Source organism: Hetaerina americana, unplaced genomic scaffold (genome assembly GCF_022747635.1).
Source record: "Hetaerina americana unplaced genomic scaffold, ioHetAmer1.1.p SCAF_1, whole genome shotgun sequence".
In the NCBI taxonomy this organism is placed as follows: domain Eukaryota; kingdom Metazoa; phylum Arthropoda; class Insecta; order Odonata; family Calopterygidae; genus Hetaerina; species Hetaerina americana.
This window is the reverse complement of record NW_027286069.1, coordinates 4893520-4914920: the sequence shown is the minus strand read 5'-3', so window position 1 is coordinate 4914920 and position 21401 is coordinate 4893520. Positions and strand designations below refer to the sequence as shown.

General features: G+C 37.3%; 1 protein-coding gene across 1 annotated transcript in view; it reads right to left on the bottom strand.

The window, feature by feature from the left end:
• Piezo (piezo type mechanosensitive ion channel component) overlaps positions 1 to 21401 on the bottom strand; it is a 175267-nt gene that overhangs the window by 90935 nt on the left and 62931 nt on the right. The window contains exons 3-7 of the mRNA XM_071584971.1: positions 8881 to 8976; positions 8372 to 8491; positions 6492 to 6737; positions 5202 to 5451; positions 3527 to 3698 (exon numbers count right to left, since the gene is read on the bottom strand). Coding sequence (XP_071441072.1) covers positions 3527 to 3698; positions 5202 to 5451; positions 6492 to 6737; positions 8372 to 8491; positions 8881 to 8976 — 884 coding nt within the window. The remainder of the gene's footprint in view (positions 1 to 3526; positions 3699 to 5201; positions 5452 to 6491; positions 6738 to 8371; positions 8492 to 8880; positions 8977 to 21401) is intronic.

The window sequence follows — 21401 nt, the reverse complement described above, 5'->3', positions numbered from 1 at the left end:
CAAAAATTGTATCCATACAGCACTTAAGATAATCTATACAACAACCAAATTTTTCATTATCATTATAATTCAGCATACAGTTAAAATCTTTCATATTAAATTGTTCATGTAATATTGGTGGCTGAGAAATGATAACACCACTATCTTGCAATTAGGAATTAGGTAGATGTTTGCCTTCTTCAGAGATTAGTATCCTACACCACAACATTAAGCCAATTAGTCAGTGGAACACAGCTTTCACCAGTCATGTGACTAAATTAGATGATATAGCATGGAAATGCCCTTGATAGGGCAATTTTTTTATGAGTATGTTCAAAGATTTTATAAAGAATGTGAAAAGATGGATATAAAGAAATAGAGAGAGAGAGTCAACATTGAGATTCAACACCTGTTAGTGCACTAACGAATATATCTAGCATAAATGTGAACTGATTGTGAGACTTTATTTATTCAATGCTCTATTGTTGAAATTGATGGATAATGTACGCACACCCAAGGAAAAAGTAGTTACCTAGGTCTCACTCTGAAAAGGTTATCAGCAAATATTTTCATGTAATCCAAGCGGTCATCATAAACAATGTGCTACAGAAAGTGTAATCACAACAAGCCAAGGAAGGATGTGAAAGTGGAGAAAAAAGTTCTTGGAGGAGTTTCCTTTCCTTTCCTTTGATAGGGTAATGAGGAAAATCCTCATTACCCTATCAAATGTATTATATTTATGATTGTTGAAAATTTCACATATCGCAAAAACTCCCAGGAAATTCCCAACATTATTAAGAGACAGAACAATGCTTAGATGGTAAACTTCACCTTATCATAACTCAACAAAACATTAAGAATGTGTGGTATGTTCTAAAAGAAGTTTTTCCAGAAGAAAAGAGAAGACATTTATATTTCAAACCTGGACTTAATTTAAGAGAACATTAAAAAAATATCACTGCTGAAAAATAAACACATTAAAGTTTAATATGTAAGCCTAATAACACTTTTCTATTAAGAGAACTTCTGATAAACCACTTCTTTTTTTAAAAAAAACTCTATTTCATATATTACATACGTACAAAATATCCAAATGTAAAGGATTAATGTGTGCTAATGATGTGGATAATGTATGAAATTTTAATAACACTTCTATTGAGTTTCAATAAAATAAATCCAATATGCCAATTTGCACCAGTCTGGTAATACTAGCTAAATTACTTTCAACTACAGCCAAGCCAGAGTGATTTTAACCACTTATGTACTTTCCCTTCAGGGTTGTACAACATACAAAACCACAATTCCAAGAATTATATAATACACTTCAGCCATTATGTTAAAAAAAAACAACCACAGTTATCAGCCTGAAGGTTGGTTTGAAAAGTGAGGGTAGAGCTCACCTAGTACAATGCCCAATGGCCAGTGAAATTCACACATCAGGGTGATAAGGGGGTGCCAGTTCTTTTCCCTGTGGTTCCCAGGAAGAACTGGCACCCAAAATATCTCACACATGATGATGACGGTGACTAGAGGCATCACCTGGAATCGAACCCAGGGCCTCTAGTCAGTACCCCAGTGCTCTACCCACTAGAGTACCAATTATGTTAAATGTACATAAATCATATCATATATAGAATAATGCATGATGATGTAAACATATTTTTTACATTTTTCCTTGGAATGGTGCAAATTCATTCACGAAATGACACGGAAGAGCTTAACCCATTTGCTTGTGATACTGTGCATTATTTCCTGGCCCATTAGCACATTCTGAATGACACTCATGATCATCTAATGTGATTATATGTATATTTAATTTTTTTGGGAAATTTTCAATTAAAACTAATTATTTCAGGTTTTTTATACCATGCTCATTACAAGCTGTGATATAGATTTGATGAAATTCTGTTGGGAAATGTGTTCAATGACTATGTATTGTGAGATGTTCCCATAAATTTGTTCATTTTTCACATAAATAATTTCAAACAATTGTTGCCTGACATGAAATGCTTGCAGACTCAATGATGAAATGGCAGCCACGACATTTTGCTGAATAGAATGGCATGTGTCTGTATAAAATAATATAACTCTGAAGCACCACAGATGTTTATTAACATAATGTTTTGTTTTTGTTAGCCATTTGAGTAAAAAGCCACTAATATGCACTGATAACATCATTAGTTATCAAAGACTAATTTCCATGAGCCAGCAAACCCTTAAGAAAATGGGTTTAAACCCTTTAAACCTCTCAAAGTAATACATTACATCTGGCCATGTTTTATCTATTGCAACCTGAAACAAATAACTGTTATAAACTCAAAACTTGTGGTGATAGGTGATAAACTAATATTTGTAAGATGAGTTCTGAACATTAAGCACTATATGGAGGTATGGTGAAAATCAAGTGAGCCATTCTTATGATTGAGTGATGATCTACGGTGATTTCATTTGAAAGTTTTATAGAGACTGCATGATGTTAAAAGTACTGTGATATGAGGTGAGAGAAAGATCAAGGAAATGAAATTTGAGATGCAATAATTCTAGAATTACACTATTAGAATATCATGAGGATTTATGTCAAGCTGTGCAAAACCACAAGGGAAAATCTACCATTTTTAAAACACACCTTCAAATTTATTACAGGAATTGAATTATAAAGAACAGAGAGGCATCTTGGTAATAAAGTGCAGAGTATTGAGCAATTTGAAGCTTTTTGGTGTTTACAGCACTGGACTGTGGCAAAGTCCTGAAGCTGTGTGCACCCATGTCATCACTGAACGCTTCAGCCATTATTCAATGGTATCCCATAACATTAAAAGTTGTTACTTTTACATTAATTAAAAAAATACTTAAAGTCACTTTTTACTAATACAGCTAATAATGTGTACTTAAACAATGCAAATATTTAATTACACCAACAAAATACAAAAGAGAGAGCCTCTTAAAAATCAACCTGTACTTCCTCTGGAAAATAATTTATTTCTGTATAGGATCAAAAATCTTCTTATCTCTAAGCTTAAAACGCATTCTTAAGAGCATCAGTTTGACCCTGATGACAGTTATCAGCATTGTATTTTTGATAAAGATGATTTGAGATTTCACTCACCCCTATATCTACATGTTTACAAAACCAAAAATAAATACTCTGAAAAAAAAGCAGTAACCAACAGACATAAAATCAAAAATTGCCATGAAAAGTTAGTTTGGAACATTCCATATTGAAAGAAAAATATTAATTATTAGTGGGTTCAAGTTAAGTCACTCTCATATGAAAGTGGAATATTTACAAAAGACCAATTTATAAAATTCATTCTGGGTTAATAAAAGAAAAAAATCATCATTAAAATTAATTTTTACTAAGCCAAAACTACAAAAAACTTTAGTAGCATGGAGACCATATCATTAATTATTAAGAAGATGAAATTTTGTTTCTACTTCCAAAATGCTATTCATTAACGGAAAAATGTTATCAATTGAAGGTAAAAATTTTAGATTATTCCTTCCAATGTAAAAAAAATCCCAAAATGGATTAAGCGACAATACTTACATGAAGAGATGATGGAGATGAAAGAAGTATCTGTGATTCAAAAACTAATGAAAAGTAGAGCAGCAATAACAAGAATGGGTTGGCAAAAGATGACCACTCCAAGTCTTTCGAAAGTGTTACAGACCGAGGATCATCACAACTTGTAGTCAACAGAGCCGTTAAACCCATCAGTCTGAAAATAAACCAAAGAGAGTGAATATATATGCCCTTCAATCTTGAAATTGCTCTCCCAACTAAAACTGTTTTAGTTCAACATTAGTTCAAATACATTACAAACTGCAACTAAACTAAATAACCATTACTATTGGTTTTAAGCAGGGAAAACATAAATCAATGTGCATCAGGAATTTTTATATATACTATTGATGAATGAAATGAAGTCGTCCAATTGGTGGTCAATGCCTGACCAACAAGATAAAATAGCATCAGTGCAGAAACACAAAAAAAGTTTTTTACAAAAACATCATCGTAGTAAAAAATCTTTCCTTCAAGGTCATTCATAAAAATTTCTGCTGGCAAAGGTGAGATTGGTGAACCCATTGATAGTTAATCCATCTTTTTATAACATTTTTGATAATAAGTATAAAAAATTTTCTAGTCAACACTTTTAACAAGAAAACCCTTTCGTTAAAAGCACTAGATTGGCCATGGAGTTCAATGTTTCATCTTATATTACTTTTTAAGCTTGTTCTACAGGCCCTGATGCTTATAAGTTTGCAATATTGAATTATATTACTTAGATCTGTAGGGGGCAGAGAGAGTGGATAGTGAAGATCCTAAAACTTTTGAATTGTGTATACTGTACTTGGAAGCATATTTACTTAAATTTCGTAAATTCCACATGCAAGTTTATTAGCCGGAGATCCAAAATATAAACCACTGGAAGAAAGGGGATGCTGACCACAAACCATTAATAATAAGCATTTTTAATAATAACTAAGCATTTTTAGTAACATTAACATTATACCTGTGGAGTCTTTTATATAGGTCAAACAAGAAGAAGTTTCACATATTAGAGCCAAAGAACATTAACCAGAAGTGAAGGTCGGATGTATCTTTATCACTTTTAGTAAGACATCTAACAGATTCCTCACTTTCAACAAAGATTATTCCTGAAATATTACATTATGAAACAAAAGGTCAAATATACGATGTGTTGGAACAACTGGAAATGCCACAGCAAAATAAGACACGGAAAATTAAAAATGCCAACTTATGTCAACCATTCTCCCCCCCTGGCTCTCACCTTCCATACCTTCGATAAGAGCGGTCGCCAAACAAATATGGACACCATCCCTACCCACGCTACCTTCAATCCCTCTGAACTCATCTCAGCAGTACCTTCCCACCCAAATTCTGCAATATATATATACCACACCATGAACTTTTCAACTTGCACGCACCTAAGAATGATACATGAGCATTGAAATGTATTGTACAAAATAGATATTTGTGAAAAATTACAAATTTATTATTTTGCCTACATCATGACTGTGTCTCTTTTGCACAAAGTATAATAATATGTCATAGCTTAAGAGCGATTGAGTTAAACCTTCCATAAAAACCTGATATTTTGGGGTGGGATGTCTTTTCTCATTAATTACGTTACTGCTGTGGCTTATTAAGCTACTAACATTTAAATCAGTCCATACACTTGTAATTACCAGTTATATACCTTGCAATTTGATGATCAGGGGGAAAGAACTCTTGAGGCCATTGTGCTTGATATGCAAAGAGGACCAATATGTGAACCGCAACTAATGGTGCAAGGGCCACCTGGCAAGTACGTGCAAAGGCCTTCCCCAGATTCCTCTGCCAGGCCCACCAGGTGGCCCAGAATATGAATGAAACATAGTAGACTGCCCCGGGCACCGAGGGCCGTGCTGCACCAGCCAGGCACATTGCTGCCAGGACTATATATTTACCTAAAAACAGAGAAAATAGATTGAAATAATTGTAACATGTATGTTTCCATTACCTAAAAATCAGGACCTGAAGCCCTGAAGAAATCTAGTCCAGACACTGTTCAACTGCAAATCCAACCTGGAAAGCCTATCAAATCTCAATAGCTAAATCCTGGTATTTTTCTGGTCCTCAAGATTAATTTTCTCAGTGATAAAATAAATCATGAAGCCGTGAAATAACATTTTGCAAATTTAAAGGAATGAAATATCACCAGCCAAAATGCCAAGCTTCAATCAGAGGAGGGATTTTCTTTTAAATTTTGAAGAATTCAGTAGTTAGTGGTCAATATGCAGTAAATTTTTACACTGATATTTTTACATGCATTCACAAAAATTTATATAAAGTAAGTCAGCACATGTTTCCATTTTATTGCAAGCTTACGAAAGAGGAGTACCTTTAAGGAATGCGAAGGTGTCTACCTTTAATTTATACCACTGGAAAGAGGCACATATACAATATTTTAGGGGAATGTGATGTCATAGATATAAATGCATGACAAACAAGGACAAAGTCACACTTTCATATATCTTTTAAGCTGATGTATCTAATACACTTCTATAATTACATTTTTTCCTAACATGCTTTTTGATTCTCCATCAATTTTCAGTCGAATTTCACTCTGGTTATGGCCCACACCATATCTTAATTTTCTTTAATTGTCATATAAGAAAAATGTATTGGCCATGTGAGAAAACCTGAAGCATCAGAAGTCAAATTATAAGCATTGGTTTTGGTTTCAGGGAAGATTTTTCATTTTTAGAGCATTTACAAAATATCAGCTGATGTTTTAAAAAGTATTTCTACACATTCATTCATAATTTCTGTATTTCTATGTCCAGGTATAGTTTAGATGGAGGTGTAGAGGAGGTGAGTTATAGCTGAGAAAGTTTCCTCATTCAATTTGGCAAAAACTGGCTGGTTGGCACTTTCTCGATGAAGTGTATTTTTAAAATGAATTCATTTGATACAGTAATCACCTAGTCATGACACAAGGACTCACCTAAAGCTCCTAAAAAATGAATGAACCTTGGCCCAAAGATGGCTCCTTCTGCAGGGGAGGAATTATCAGTTCTGGATCCCACTGCAGAATTGGACGGCTCAGGCAGTTTGGTGAAAACAAGATGAGTAGCAAATGATAAAAGCACAACAAGGACATCTGGAAGGAGTAAACGAACACCATCCTGGACACTTATCCCATCAAGTCGTACAAGGCCCAAATGGCGGAGTGATTGTTCTAATGCTTCACCTGGAAAGAGTCAGTCCCACTTTAGATAGAATGAACAGGAAATAATTCAACATCCGACTTCAGTAAGGCCCTAATAACAATTTTGAGCAAATCTAAGCACTAGGTAAATTATAAATGCATTTCATCAATTTGATAATTTGGATGAAACAGAATTTCAGGGATCAATATGATACTTAAATAGGAGAACAGTAGAGAACAATGCATTTATACATCAGGACTCTATTTTTCTTTCACTGCTGAATGCACAGTACTCAGAATGATTCTTCTCAATTCCGTTCATTAAGTTTTATATCCCATGATGTTAATTTTAAACAACAGAAATAGAATACAAAAATAAGAACATTAAATTATAATTGACACTCCACTTTAGGAAAACTCCTCATCAGGGTATGCTGAACAATAATAGTATAAAGCTAGCATCAGCCTTATATTCTTCTTTACTATTTCTAAATCTGAACCTACATGTGTACCCAAAAATGCTTATTGGTACAAGGCATGGGGTGCAAGCACCAGTGGAAAGGGCTAAGGAATGGAAAGTATATTTAACGGGATAGGTAATGTGATTGGTTTGTATGAATTCCTATGCGTATGTAGCGTATGTTGCTAAGGTAATTTGATTATTAGTAACGAATCACTTCCCTGCAAATCACCAATAAGATTTGAGTGAATTACTTGTGCATGTATTGATGCAACTAATATTTTTAGTTCATTATTGTGTGATATTCAAATTCATGGCACACATCATAATGGCCAAAGGAGTTTCATTTTTATGACTGTACAAAGGCAAAGTATGCAGCAGCTCTTCACCTCATACTAATTCAGATATCATATTCTTTGCATTTAAAACACATATACTCAAAGTAATACCTTCCAATTTTGTTTAGATATAAGACCAATCTAAGATGTATTTTTTAGAAATGTACATATCTGTTATTGGGATTTAATGGATGCTACAATCCATCACCTCAGTTTTCACTCAAGGGAAATTCAGCCGCAAAAAAGTTTCTGGAAAAATTCAAAATTCTATGTACTGCAGCACACTTTGCTGAGGAACAATTTGTTTAAAAAATGCTCATTCCTGTCCTTTAACTTCATTAACTGCACTCTTCCTACAATTCCCTATTATACATTACTTGGTTAGATCTCAGGGGCACTAAACCACTCCACATTTCATGATTTTACATTCTACAATAATAAATTTATTGCAGTTATGTGAAATCAGAGTAATTAACCCAAAGGTTGGTTTAATATGCAAGGGTAGAGATCACCAAGTACAAAGCCCAAAGGCAATTGAAATTCACAAATCAACAGGGTATGGAATGTCAGCTCCATTTTCTGTGCTACCTATGGTTTCCCAGGAAAATCTGATATCCAAAAAAAATCACACAGCTGGGGTGAATCTGAGGGTGCCCGGAAGCATCACCTGGAATCGAACCCATGCCCTCCGCTCAGTAGCTCAGCACTCTACCAAAGAGACTACCATGCCCCCCTTTTAAATGAAGGTAGAGTGATAAAATAAAATTCTTTTAATTTATCACTTTTCCTAAAATGAATAACTCTGAATCTAGACTAGCAAACAACAAAACTTAACTTTGCTTCCGGGAAGTGATTATTGTTGGTCATATAATACTCACAGCTTTTCAGAAAGGAACCATATGGATGTAAAGAAAGAAGTGTTATTTGGAACACCAACTGGGCTATTGAGATGGCCAGACTTAATACAAGGACTGCCTTTATAAATCTACTAGCATGGCCTGAAATCAAGAGAAAGAAGCATAATTATTTTTCTGCTGACGATGACATAAGAGAAATTTTACATAAATTTTTTACCTACAGCCTAAAACACAAATACTGCCAACATTCTAAAGAAAGGTCTAATTTTAAGAATACATAAATAATATTTTAGTAACTAAGGATATATTAAATCCAAGACATCATTACATAAATGCAATCAAAGGCAATTAAATAACAAATTAAATGTTTAAACAACAAAATAGATAGAGTGAAAAGGAAAAATATTAAGGGTATAAGAATGAAAATAAAATATTGGTCATGATGAAAGGAATTTTCACAGGATTTAAATTTAAAACATAAACAATCAAAAGCATTAAGTGTAATTGGTTATTTAAATACAAATTCTTACCTTTATGAAAATTTGTGGATGGAAGTGGAATTAGTGGTGAAATGAGGAGCAGCAGGAGGTATATTAATGAAAACCCATTTTGACGGAGGGCAGCAGCTGTTTCCAAGATTGACAGTGCAGGTTCGGGACATGAAAATAAAAAAAAAACCACAATGAATTCAGCACCAAATTTATATTGTTTTTCGAAACTTTAAATAGCTCATCTTTTTACATTTTGCACACACCTATGATCACCTGTGCGACCCTTAGGGAAGCCAATTATGAATTGCTATCAGGTTTCCCAGAGGCTTCACCACCAAAACTTGCATAGCACTAAAAAATGGGCAGTGGTCTATTTTATGGCCTCGGTTTAGGAGCATCAACCACCACATTAACCCAGCCGATAGAGAAAAAATGGCAAACAGAAACCTCAACTACTAAAATCTTGATCCACTTCAAATTTCTCCTAAATCTGTGAAATTTACCTAAAAGCCTTACCTCACATCTCAGAGAGGTTACATTTTTCAAATAATTAAATTTCCAGAACAAAAATGATTGATCTACAAAAAAAATCAGGGCCAATGAATTCATATTTGTGTTCTATGCTGAATGCATCAATTCCCATCATTGGGGGAAATTCCTGCATAAATTGATTTATAACCACACTTTTACAGTAGAGTGGGCAGAAAAATCTATTTTTATGAGATGGATTTGTACAATGTGAAAAAGCTTTCAATTGCTGATGGCCAAGCAAAAATGTTTGGTATTGGTTAATATTTAACCAATTTCAAATTAAATCCTTAATCCACAGGAGTTTGACTTATTAGAAAATTCGGGTTCAATTTACTATAAACTTGCTTTAAGAGGTTCATCTAAGATTACCTGACCTTAATTGTACATGCAGATAAATTTGGTTGTGAGCTCCAAAACAACTCAGCAAATAACTATCTCCTCAATTTTCAAAGTAATGCATTTATACGGGATGGATCATAATACTCTGGTGTGGAGGGATGGATGAAGAATATTTAATAAGGAAAACAATTTTTTTTAGCTCTTAACGACCCAAAAATTGCAACTTTTTGCCTTTTGTCTCATGTCAATATAACAAAGTAATGTTGTTTAATTTAGGTGTTTCAAATAATAATCTTACGTACACATTTTGCAAATTGGAATGGGCTACGGAATTCCTTCATTAACTTGGCTCATTTGTGAGTTAAAAGTTAATCAGTGAAATCTAAGGTATGCCTCAAATTGCTGACATGCATATATAGTTATACCGTGTTATGGTCATTATTAATAATTATAATCTACTGATAAAAGTACAGTTTTGGATGGACAGAGCCTAGATAACGGTAGAATGATGCATTTACATGCCTCTTCTACCAAAACAACCCTAGTCTACAATAAACCCCTCCTAAATAACCCATACTTCCTTCAATTCATCCAATATCCCAAATCTTTTCTTTCCCTTTCCTCTCTTACCCAACCTTACCCTTCTCCCCTCCAAAGTCTTCGATATTCGTCGAGAACTGAAAAACAACGGACAAAATCTTCGTTGTACACTCCGAAATGGTTTTATTGATCCCGTAGCCTTCTCTTTAGAATTATTACAACTGTTATTTTCATAGCCTGTAGCAAGTGAATAAAATCACCATCATAAATTTCCTCAATTCTCTTCGATTTTCATGTTTGCATTGGGTTTTGCAAGACAAAATTGCAAAATGACTACCAAAAAGTAATGCATTTGTTGATGCTATTTCAGCGATGCCATTATGTCACAGGCTCAGCAGCCCGGCACTCAAATAGCTTCCACAAATGACATTGGTGACTTTTAAGGCATAGCTTCTGGTGCCATTTGACATAGCTGATGCGATAATGGCACCCTTAAGCAAATAGCATCAGGTGCCATTGCCAGGAAATAACCCCCAGAATATTCAGCCAGTGGCAAAAAAATGTTACCACAGTCTCCACCGACTTTTAAATTTTGTTGACTTAAAAATTGTAGAAATCAAAAAAGAATGGTAGAAATTGGCAGTTGCGGTTCTAATAAAAAAGTCGAAGAGATGTTTAGAAGTGGGCTTCACTTGTCAAGCAGGCCAAAAATTATAATAGCAATACATAAATTTGTTATTAAAGGTTAATTCCGAATTTTCACAGATTAATTTTGTTTGGGATGTATGATATTTGATATCACTTACAATTAATGTTGGAACGTTTCATGGAAGATGAAGAGTTAATGGTCCTGGTTGTGAAAAAGTGAGGAAGTGAAAAGTTTATTAAATATACTGCTTTAGTAAGTAATATTTGTGCTAAATTTTTTAAAGATAGATAGTAAGGCGCGGGGATCGAGATGGTGCGGGGGCTAGCGTACTGGCTTCCCGCCCAGAGGGCCCGGGTTCCAATCCCGGCGGTGTTGAATATTTTTCAGAGGTATCTCGATCCCTACTTGAGGTGCTTTGTGGAGGGCACTTTGAGTGAGCACGCCGTCCGTCGGATGGGACGTTAAGCTGCGAACCCCTTAGCGCCTTTCGTAAAGAGTAGGCTAATGCCGACGCCGAGTTTCTCTCCACCCTTCATCCTTTTCTGTCCATCCCCTATGGCGCCAATGACCTCAGCTGTCGGTCGCCTCCCCTAAATACTACTACTACGATAGTGAGGCGCAATTTAACCGGTTACACTTTGCCTAGGTAGAAATGAAGTCAATCAGAATTGTGGTAATGCCAATGCCAATTACAAATTTTCATTTCCATAGTGCGACATGAGCATCAGTATCGTCGGACCCAGGTTTTTTCCAACTCGGGTGAACGAATTCCACAAATTCACTACTCGCCTTTCCCTACAAGCAAGTTCACCCAACTTTCTCAACGGATACCCCGAACGCGGGAACCAAATCTAACCTATCGGGCGGGGAAGAGGGTGGCTTTCCGAGGCTTGGGAAACCCGCAGATTTGTAAGACAATCAGGTTTTTAATAGTCCTAGAAAGTATACGTCGATAGGAGAAGGATCCTTTCACGAACAATTAGACCTTAATTTGAAATTGATTAGATGATTCCTTAAAATGTAACAATTTCGAAGTGTAAAAATCTCTTGACAGGGATTCGAACCCGGATCCCTTGCTACCCGGTCGAGTGCTTTATTCAGTTAAGCTACCGAGGCCTCCTCTTACACTCCAAAATTTTGGGAGAGCTTTGAATTTGTAGATGGTTCTTTAATGAACACAGTTAAGTGGGAAAAATACTATCACAATTACATTCTGACATTTTACACTCCTAACTACCCTTCGCTGATTTAGTTTAATTTCAATAAAACTTGATGAAGATGGCGTAAATGTTCGCGCTTCGTCAAGACATGAATTATGGAGGAAGAGATGAGAGGTGTCTTCTTCCACATTGGAAAGACTATAATTCACGAACATATTTCCCGGTGAAAAGACGAGCTACGCAATGATAATATGTACCATGAAAATATCATCAATGGCATCTTCAGGCGATGAGCTTTGCAGCCAGCGACAATAACGCGTGTAATCCTCTCTCGTGGGCATTTCTTTTCCCTCGAGCGTGCTGCTTTCCGAGGAGGCGGTAAAAGGTCGGACGAGGGGAAACTATTAGAGTGGCGTCCACGGCGAAAGCCGTAATCGTTCCGGGATTAACAACTGAGTTCGCGTGCGACAAATTCATTCCGATTCTGTCCCCGAGACCGGAGGCTGTTACTTCACGCCTTAAGGGGGACGGTTCAACTAATTTTTACGACGAGCATAATCTAAGTCAAACTAATTCTCTGGTCCCTTCATTCCTTATCTTAAATGGCTTTCCTTTTCCGGGATACTAAACGCAGAAAGTAAACAGTCATAAAGGTAAAGAGATCACAACATTGAGATGGGTGGGCTTGCAAAAGGGTTACTCCATAAAACCCCAAGACATCGAGGGAAAAAATCCAAGAGTGTTTCCGGCGATTCCAGACCGTTGCCGATGAAGAATGTTATCTTCATTGCTGGAAGGGTAAGCCGTTCCCATTTAAAGCCGTCGCCTCTCTCACGTGGAGCCCAGGGTTACTCCCCCTCGGCCGTCACGTGGCGTGTCTTTCGTGCGGGAGGGAGGCGAGAGGGCTTGTGGCGGATTGGGGATTGAGCGGAGGGCGAGCGGGGAGCGCCCCGAAAGGGTACCGGGCGAGGCGGAAGGGTATTAGGGCGTGAGTGAAGAGTGGGAGGAGGGAAAAGTGGAGCAGGGAAGGGTGTGGTGGCGTGACATTTCCACGGGTGGCGACGATTTCGCCTCCCCCAAGCCCAGAGTACGCGTGCCCATTCCCACCCCCCCCCCTATACACCACCTCCTCATCCCCCACGCGAAAACCAGCTTCCTGCTTACGCGTGGCACCCCAGTGTTTTAAACCGCCAACACCGGAGTGCACCCATGTCTGGGCCCTGCGCAATTGTGCGTTCAGTTCACCCAAAGTTGGCAGGTACCGCCCAAACACATACTGGAATCAGCCCATGCCACACTACGGCCAATCCAAGCAAAATGCGAGGAAAAGGGGGAAGGGTCAGTTGTCTTTATTTATTTATTTAATGATTTCATTGGGGCGAGATTGAGACTTTACAGTCCCTTCTTCCACCTACACCTACATGTACGTATTACATTAAAGACAATAACAAACCGCATGCAGTTACTGCAAACATGAAAATGAACTCAATATGAAGAGCAAGGAATAAAAATCTTACAAGAAAAAACATTTGAGGAATCTTTATAAAGTACGCCAAACGATCAGCATAGGTCCGCTATGGCATCCTCATCGTCATCATCAGTAGCCCATCACGTTACCCTAGGGTACCATAGTGGAGACCTGCGAGGAGAGCAGGCGCAAGAGGGGATACTGCTTTGGATCAGTAATATGGATATTTATTTACGAATGTGCCACAGCCTGGATTTTTGAATTTAAGAGCTTTCAATTTCACTGCGATTTTTAGCATAAAATATATTTTGTTTTGAGAACATGGGAAATGGCATGTTGATAATAATAACCTCTCTTACTAGATCATGTCTTTAAATGATCTTTTATTTAATTTACAGGTTATGAAAATGAAAAGGGGAGATCCGAAAGCATTTTTTCAATTCGCAAATACTCTGAAATCAAATTGTTTTCGGAAAAGTTCTTGTAAACTCAGAAACCAGAAAAACAGTCTAAAAGTGTTGCCTCGTTTGGTAGATAGTGGAGCACCACCTTACTTTGCAGGAGCATCTAAAGGGAGGGCACTCGATGGGAGGAAAACATTTGACTGGTAAAGGGTGATAAGAAGAGGGGCGGAGGGAAGGGAGGGGACCCATTGGACGATGAGGAGGAGGAGGGAGGAGTGGGAGAGGAACCAGCTGCCGAAGGAGGGGGAAACACCTGATAAGTCGGCCGACCACGGGGACATGTGGCCGGCCACGATTATAATACACGAGCCTTCCTGTGGTTACTCATGCGTAGTGCACTTAAGTGCCGCTGATAAAGAGAGCTGCTCAACCCTTCCGTCGTCATTGGGAGAAAGCTGCTACGGAATCATACGAGTCGTATAGTACTTTTGGGTCCGCCGGCTAGTAGTTGTCATTGTAGTATCCATGTGGCCTTTTTTGCCCATCGCTGGGCGAGGGAGTAATAGCGAATAGATAAGATTTATGGAAAACAGATTCAGTGAATCCGAAGTAAACATTAAATTAAGCTGGACGAAAGGCGTTCGGGAAAATCCCCTTCCCTCGAAGTCGTGTTCCCGCATGACATTTACGCACGTGGGGACCCGAGCACCGCTGAAAAAACCAGAAGTGGGATTCGGCGGGGGAAGTTGGTACACCGATTGAAGCTGTGTCATCGCTTCAATCACTTCCGCTGATGAGGGCTCAGCTTAGAGAAGGCTCACGGCTCATCTCTTGGCCGCGTTGAACTGGCACGCGGTGTGCAAACGGGAGGAAGGGGGAGAAAATGTAGAGGGCATAAAACTGAAATAATTTTCCATGGCCGTTTTTTCCAGTCAACTTAAAACAATGAAAACGCCAAAAACTGAACTCTGGTTTTATTATGAGCAATTATATCAGCCTAGTCACTTTGTATTTTAGTCATTACCATTTTGGGGAGGCTTGTGTTCCAGTTTCAAATTCTGCGTGGATATCGTCATATAAGGGAGTATTGGACAGGAATTCCGTTGCATACGTCATTACACTCGACGACAAAACTCTGATAGCGACTGAGTGAGACATTTAATACGAGCAGATATCATAGCGTCCACTGGCTGGTGGAATATCTTTAATGGTGGTGGAGCAAGAATGAAATGGAAGAAAACGGGCTATTTCAAGTGAACCTCGTATGCCAAAATGTAAATCAATTAAATACTAGATATAATAGAGGTCTAACATAGGTCAAAGATTATTTTAGATTTTGAATATTTTCCGATCACTAGATAATATGCAAATACACTATTTAAAGGGGAACACGAAGGGCTTTATATATTTCCATGCCTGCTCATTTGATTGCATATACTCGAAGGCATTGTGCGAGCATAAGTTTACAACTTTCCTGAATTTTTCATCACTTGGCATTCAGCCCAGCTAAATCCACTTATTTAAAAAATCGCTAATTGTAAGGACAACGTACATTCAACACCAGAAGTCAGTACCATCACTCCGAATTTTATGAAACACTCATTTCCAAAGCATTAAGAATCTTAGTTCTTCAAGAGCTTTGTCAAGCGAGTCATGACTGTCAGGTATTTCTATGCCAAAGACCTTATGCCAGATTACCCGTTTTAGAATCCGCCAACCAAATTCAGTTTGTACAAGCACTTAAAGTGAAGAAAAAAACAAACGGCTAAGTGAGGGAGATCGTGAGTGGAATATTATTTCACATCAACACTACGTGCATATACGTCACTAAAAATTTCATATAAATGTGCTCGATATGAAAACATTTCATTCACCGTTTATCGAAGGCCGATTACACATCGTTATATTATCGTCCATATTTTATTTATTTGTTAAGTAAAATGAGTCCGGACGATATACTACTGGTTAGGACTTCATTAACGATAGGGGATCATAAAAACATTGCTCGACCGCGGTAGGGTCATGTTCGGGTAAAAGTATTCTGATGTGTATTCACTCTGGCGGTAGTTTGCAGGGTATGTATAAATAAATAAAATAAATGAATACAATTTAATAAGGCCTAGTACGCTGAGAGAGATATGAGGGTTCCTTTGCTATCCTTACCTTGACGCTCAAAATGCCGACTGAATGGATCCACATTATTAGAGGTATTCCCGATAGGAAATGACAGTTGATATTTCTTGTAATACGGAAAATGCATCTAATTTAGATATGTGTATCGTCAAAAATTTGATAATATCACTCGTATGAGGATGAGCATTAGGATTTTAGAAATGCGGAGGAGGAGGGAGCAACCGACGTTGACAGATCAATGCTAAGGGTAGGTGAACTGGAATAAATTGCTCAATATGAAGTATATACATATAGTATGAATATTTTGGGTACGATGAGAACTTAAGAAATTAAAATCGAAGGTTTTAAAAAATCGTGTACACTGATTATTGACCATTACTTGTGTGTATAAAAGCGGGAACATTTTAGAAAAAAAATGTTATTTCTTACATTAAATCTAGTGAGCATTCAGCAAAATAACTTGCACCCGAATTTCACCGAGTCTTCTTATGTGTTGCATGCAAGTGAAAATATAACCGCGACTCGCGTAGAATGGTATCTCGTTGTTATCGTAAGTTGCTTTCTTCAAAGCAACGTGTATGCTATGGCTAAAATTGGTTCAAGCCATTGTGTACAATGCAATAAGTAATGGGGTTGCTGTGTTTTTGTTGTTTATGCATGAAATCTGAGCGTGTCAAATGCTTCATGAAAAACGAAACCATTAATGCCACAAAGCCTAGAGTGGAAATCTTTTCAATCAGAATACCCCTATGTACCCCAACTTTGTATGTGTAGTATTCTTATTGCAGCACGCGTGGATTTTTAAAGCATCAATTTATGACGTTAACAAAAGTTCATTGTTCCACATTAGAGCAATTAGCTATTTTTAAAAGTTGAAATGAATAACTTAATCACTGAATAATCAAGATGCCAAAAACCATGGTATTCGGCACAACCCAAAATAGTTTCCAGTCCCCGGTCCAAATCTTTGAAAATTCAACGGATATCCTCAAGGATCGAGCTGATCAAAGAAAGCGAATGCGGATTTTAATCACAATACTAATGAAGGAAAACGTTTCTTCAATCCCTTCACGCTGAGGGGGTAGAAGTAGTGAGGGGGTGGAAGGCCGAGGTGACCTCGTCCAGGCATCCAATTCGGTGCCTCTTCCACGAGGCCATCGGTCAATTACGTCATGATTTCCGGGGAGGGAATTCAAACTTACTGTGACGAGATGGGAAGCTCCATTTCGATAACGCTGCGTCCTTGGTCTGGAGACTGAACTAAATGAAAACATAGAGTGACGAGGAAAAGGATGAAACATTACTTTAACTTGACTATCAAATGTGGAAAAGAGCTAAGACGACGACCCATGAGAGAAATATCATCAGGTGGAATGATTGATTTAATAATATCACGACGCCTCATTGCAAACAGATAAAAACAAGATTAAATTATTCCTACAGAATATGCTCGTACTCAGGAGTCACTGGACCCATTCAGGGCAGGTGGAACTACGTGCGAACTCGAAAGAGGGGGTAAAAAGGCCGGAGGGAAACCCAGCGTCCAACCTCGGACGCATCCCTCAACGGGATGCGTCCGAGGACCCACACGTTAGCTCTAGTGTTTAAACGTCACCACTGGAGAGCTGTGGACGCAGGGCACTTGAAATGTATACAACAGAGGAGCCAGGGATGCCACAAAAACAGAACATCGATAGAATTTCAACCGGAGGCTTCAACGCGGGAGGCCATTAGACTAGTCACCCCTTCAATCCCATTCTCGGACTCTTGGAAATGTTCTTAGCTTTGACATATCAAATGCAAACGAAAACAAAGGTCGTGCAACACGTTTCAGTGAGGTATCCATGGGAATGCATGATGTTTCAAACTCCCTGCAAAAGGTTCACACTTATTGGCATGTTATATAGGGCCCTATGGTATTGTGGATCAGCTCGTCAACGGGTCCAGTCAAGACGACGCCGGGTGTATTGCGTGGAAGAGAATTATTCTTTCATTACACACACGCATTTGAACATATCTATTTATTATACCTAAGGATTTAGAAATTTCATTTATACTCTATTATATTTTTCTGTACAAGCCTATAATGCATTTATTTCCACAATCCTACATAATTTCATGCATATATCTATAATAAGTTATTTGATTTAATAATGAATGGGTATTTTCCAATACAGGTAAAATATTTAAATATATTCCTGAACCCTTGGTATGTCGTTACAAGAAATAAACAGGAACTACACTTACATGAAGTAAACTTAAATGCACGTAAATGTATTTTTAGGATCGTTTATCTTACCAATTCACCTGATAATACCACTTGGCACACGATTTTTTCTATTTCAACTTTCTCCATTGTCGAGAGGCGCAGGGGATTTTTCTAACAGAGATAAAAGATAGAGGTGTAGTGCCACCAAATGCATACACTTTCTGCCCTATGGAATCTATTAATATGTATCGTCAACATCTATCTTCCACACTGGGATCAATCTTTTGTCAATGTAATCAAATAATGAAGAGACAGTTCCCAAAGATCACCAACGCTCATCGTTTTCTCGGCTGTAGTTATTACGAAAAGGGGGTAGTATTAGGAACTGGGTCACTTTAATCATTTTATTGTAGGGATCGACACACAGTGAAATCCGTCCCGTTGGCCACTTGAGACAGCCATTCCCGAGAAGCTAAAATGACATGTTTCAGTGGCAAACGATCATAGTGGTCATAAATATCCAACGAATTTCATGCAAAACGTAAGATAGACGTACCCTTTGTTTCAGTAGTGAAGTCATTGAGGTATATCATATCCTGAAAGTCAGGGCGCGTAGCAGGGGTGTGTTAAGACACCGGCCTTGAAAAATATACGTGTAGAGTCGAAAATGTGTTCCACTAGTTGTCCGTAAAATAAATGAAAAACATGGGGATATGGCCTATTTAACGTGTCACGAAGTGATGGTGTACGTTAAATAAAAAATGGTGAATATGCAGCTAAAGAACCACTGCTCGTTAGTCACATGAAAGTGTCAAATTGCCAGCTCTTCATCGGAAAAGGTCGCTAATAGTTACTTTACATTACTATTCCTCCTAACACTTCATTTTCCATCTAATAATAATGTCCAGCTAATAACCTATGAAAGGCGGACTTTATCGGGAGTATTTTGAAGCGGTAACAATTATTATATTTAATATTAAACGGTATTTTTCTTTTTGTAAAAAAATAGCTATATTTTTTCACAGTAAAAAATGAAATGGACCGCACATACTAATTATCATTCAAATGAGTGTCATGACCATCAAGCATTGTGCACGAAAGGTCGGATTAAAATAAAACTTTTAGTAATTCTGAAAAAATTGCACCAATTTCAGCCTTATTCTCGTCCAGAACAAAGAATTGTTGCATACAATACAAGTCACCGGTCGCACAATAAATCTTATCTAGCGGAAAATTAATACTAAATTATTTATTACAGTGATTACGGGTTTAAATCACATTTGTAATTATTATGTCATAAAATTACAATGTACTTTGTGTGCTAAATTAACCGAAAGTCAAACTTTAGCCCAGCTATGTACAAACAAAATATAACACTAGCATTTAGCCTTTCATTCCAATGAAGCAGTCACCACCATATACGGCATTTTTTTTACATGAATGATTTAATGAAGCAGAAAGCAAATTTCAAAAATCCTACCACCATGTCGATTCGTTCTAGATAGCAATTGACACTGACAACCTTGACGTTTCCAAATTCGGATTTATAAGTCTTCCATCCAGTAATTACTGCTTCAAACTGTACTATCAGCAAATTCCAGCATTTATATCTACGCTCGCTATGCTCTCTTGAGCGGAATGAATCCCTGGTATTTATACATTGGGGTTAATGAAGGTTATTCCTTGTTGATTGTATTGCGCATGGTTTACACATATTATAGTCCATTTCTGCTCAATTCTGGGTTCATATGATTATTTGAATAGAAAGGAAAAGAACTAGAGCAACTATGAAAAGCGACACTAATAACAAACGCTCAACATAATTTTTTTTTGTTTCACTTATTGCGCGTCTTAACGCATAGAATGATAACAAATAATCCCATTGTTATTTATTCCTTCGCTCATACCCATTGGCCCTAGATAAGAATTCTAGTGTAGTACTTCCAACTTCCAACATAAATAGGCTTTTGAATAAAAACTGCCCTATTATTAAAAAACATAAAAGCATTTACATTTAACTTATCACTGATTTTATTGAGTGCCATATTTGAATGGACTTCAACAAAATAAATGTCAATTCTCAAGTTTCGATCATAAAGGAAAGATTGATCAATCAATCAATCATTATAAAAAGGTAAGCGTAGTCACCGATTGCATGCGTTTAGTACTTGAACGGAGTTCTGCAAAATTGTTCTCTTTATTTTGGCATTAAGTCTTCAATTGGATCTAGCCTTTATATCTTTATCTCACCACCGTAGTGCACTACGCGAGTTCGTTATTTTTTCTAAATATTTTTAAAGAGCACCATTTTATTCACTTCATGCATCGCCCTAAGGTTTCCGCTGAAATAAAAGAAGCAACATTAAAACCGAAAAAAAAACCTAAATGAAATATTACATGGCTCTTAAAAGGTTTGAAAACAGCACAGAGGATATAAAGAGGAGCGATGGGAACGAAACTGAGCCAAGAATCAAATCAAATAGGGCCTATCCCTGGTTCATGATTAGTATGCCAAGGTACAGTTGCCTAAAACAGAGTGAGGGATAATAAATAAGAACCGCCTTTTCACCAAGCTCCTTCATTTGATCGAGTAACTTGGACTTGAGACATTAAGAAATAGGTTTAAAAAATTGGCAGTGATGAATTGCTAAGAACTCTGTCGGAACATAATGCCAAGGAAGAAAAAATAGATCGAAGGAGTCACGGTTTTTTGTTTGCTTTTCTCGATAAGGAGGCCTCCAAGGAGCAATACGCCCGAAACAAAGCGGTCGCTGTTGCACAAGAGTCTCGTGACAAGACAGGAAATAGAACACTGTGAAGAGGCTGATAACCAAAAAGAATTTTTTCATTTATACTTTTACTGCCCTGTCAACATTATTTTCATGAATGCTTACGGTGACGTTAAGGGAACACGAGTATCATAACACATCCAAAGTAAAAAGGTGACAGGAGGTGGCTTCAACGGTAACAGCACATTGTTCGTTAAGCCATTGCACAACTGTTTCACGCGCCGTTTTTCGCGAATAAACAGAAATCAAAACTCCACGATTCGTAAAATCACGGATGTCATGGTACAAGTAATACAGTAAACGGTCGAGGAAATCAAGTCTTGAGTGGAGGGTGAAGG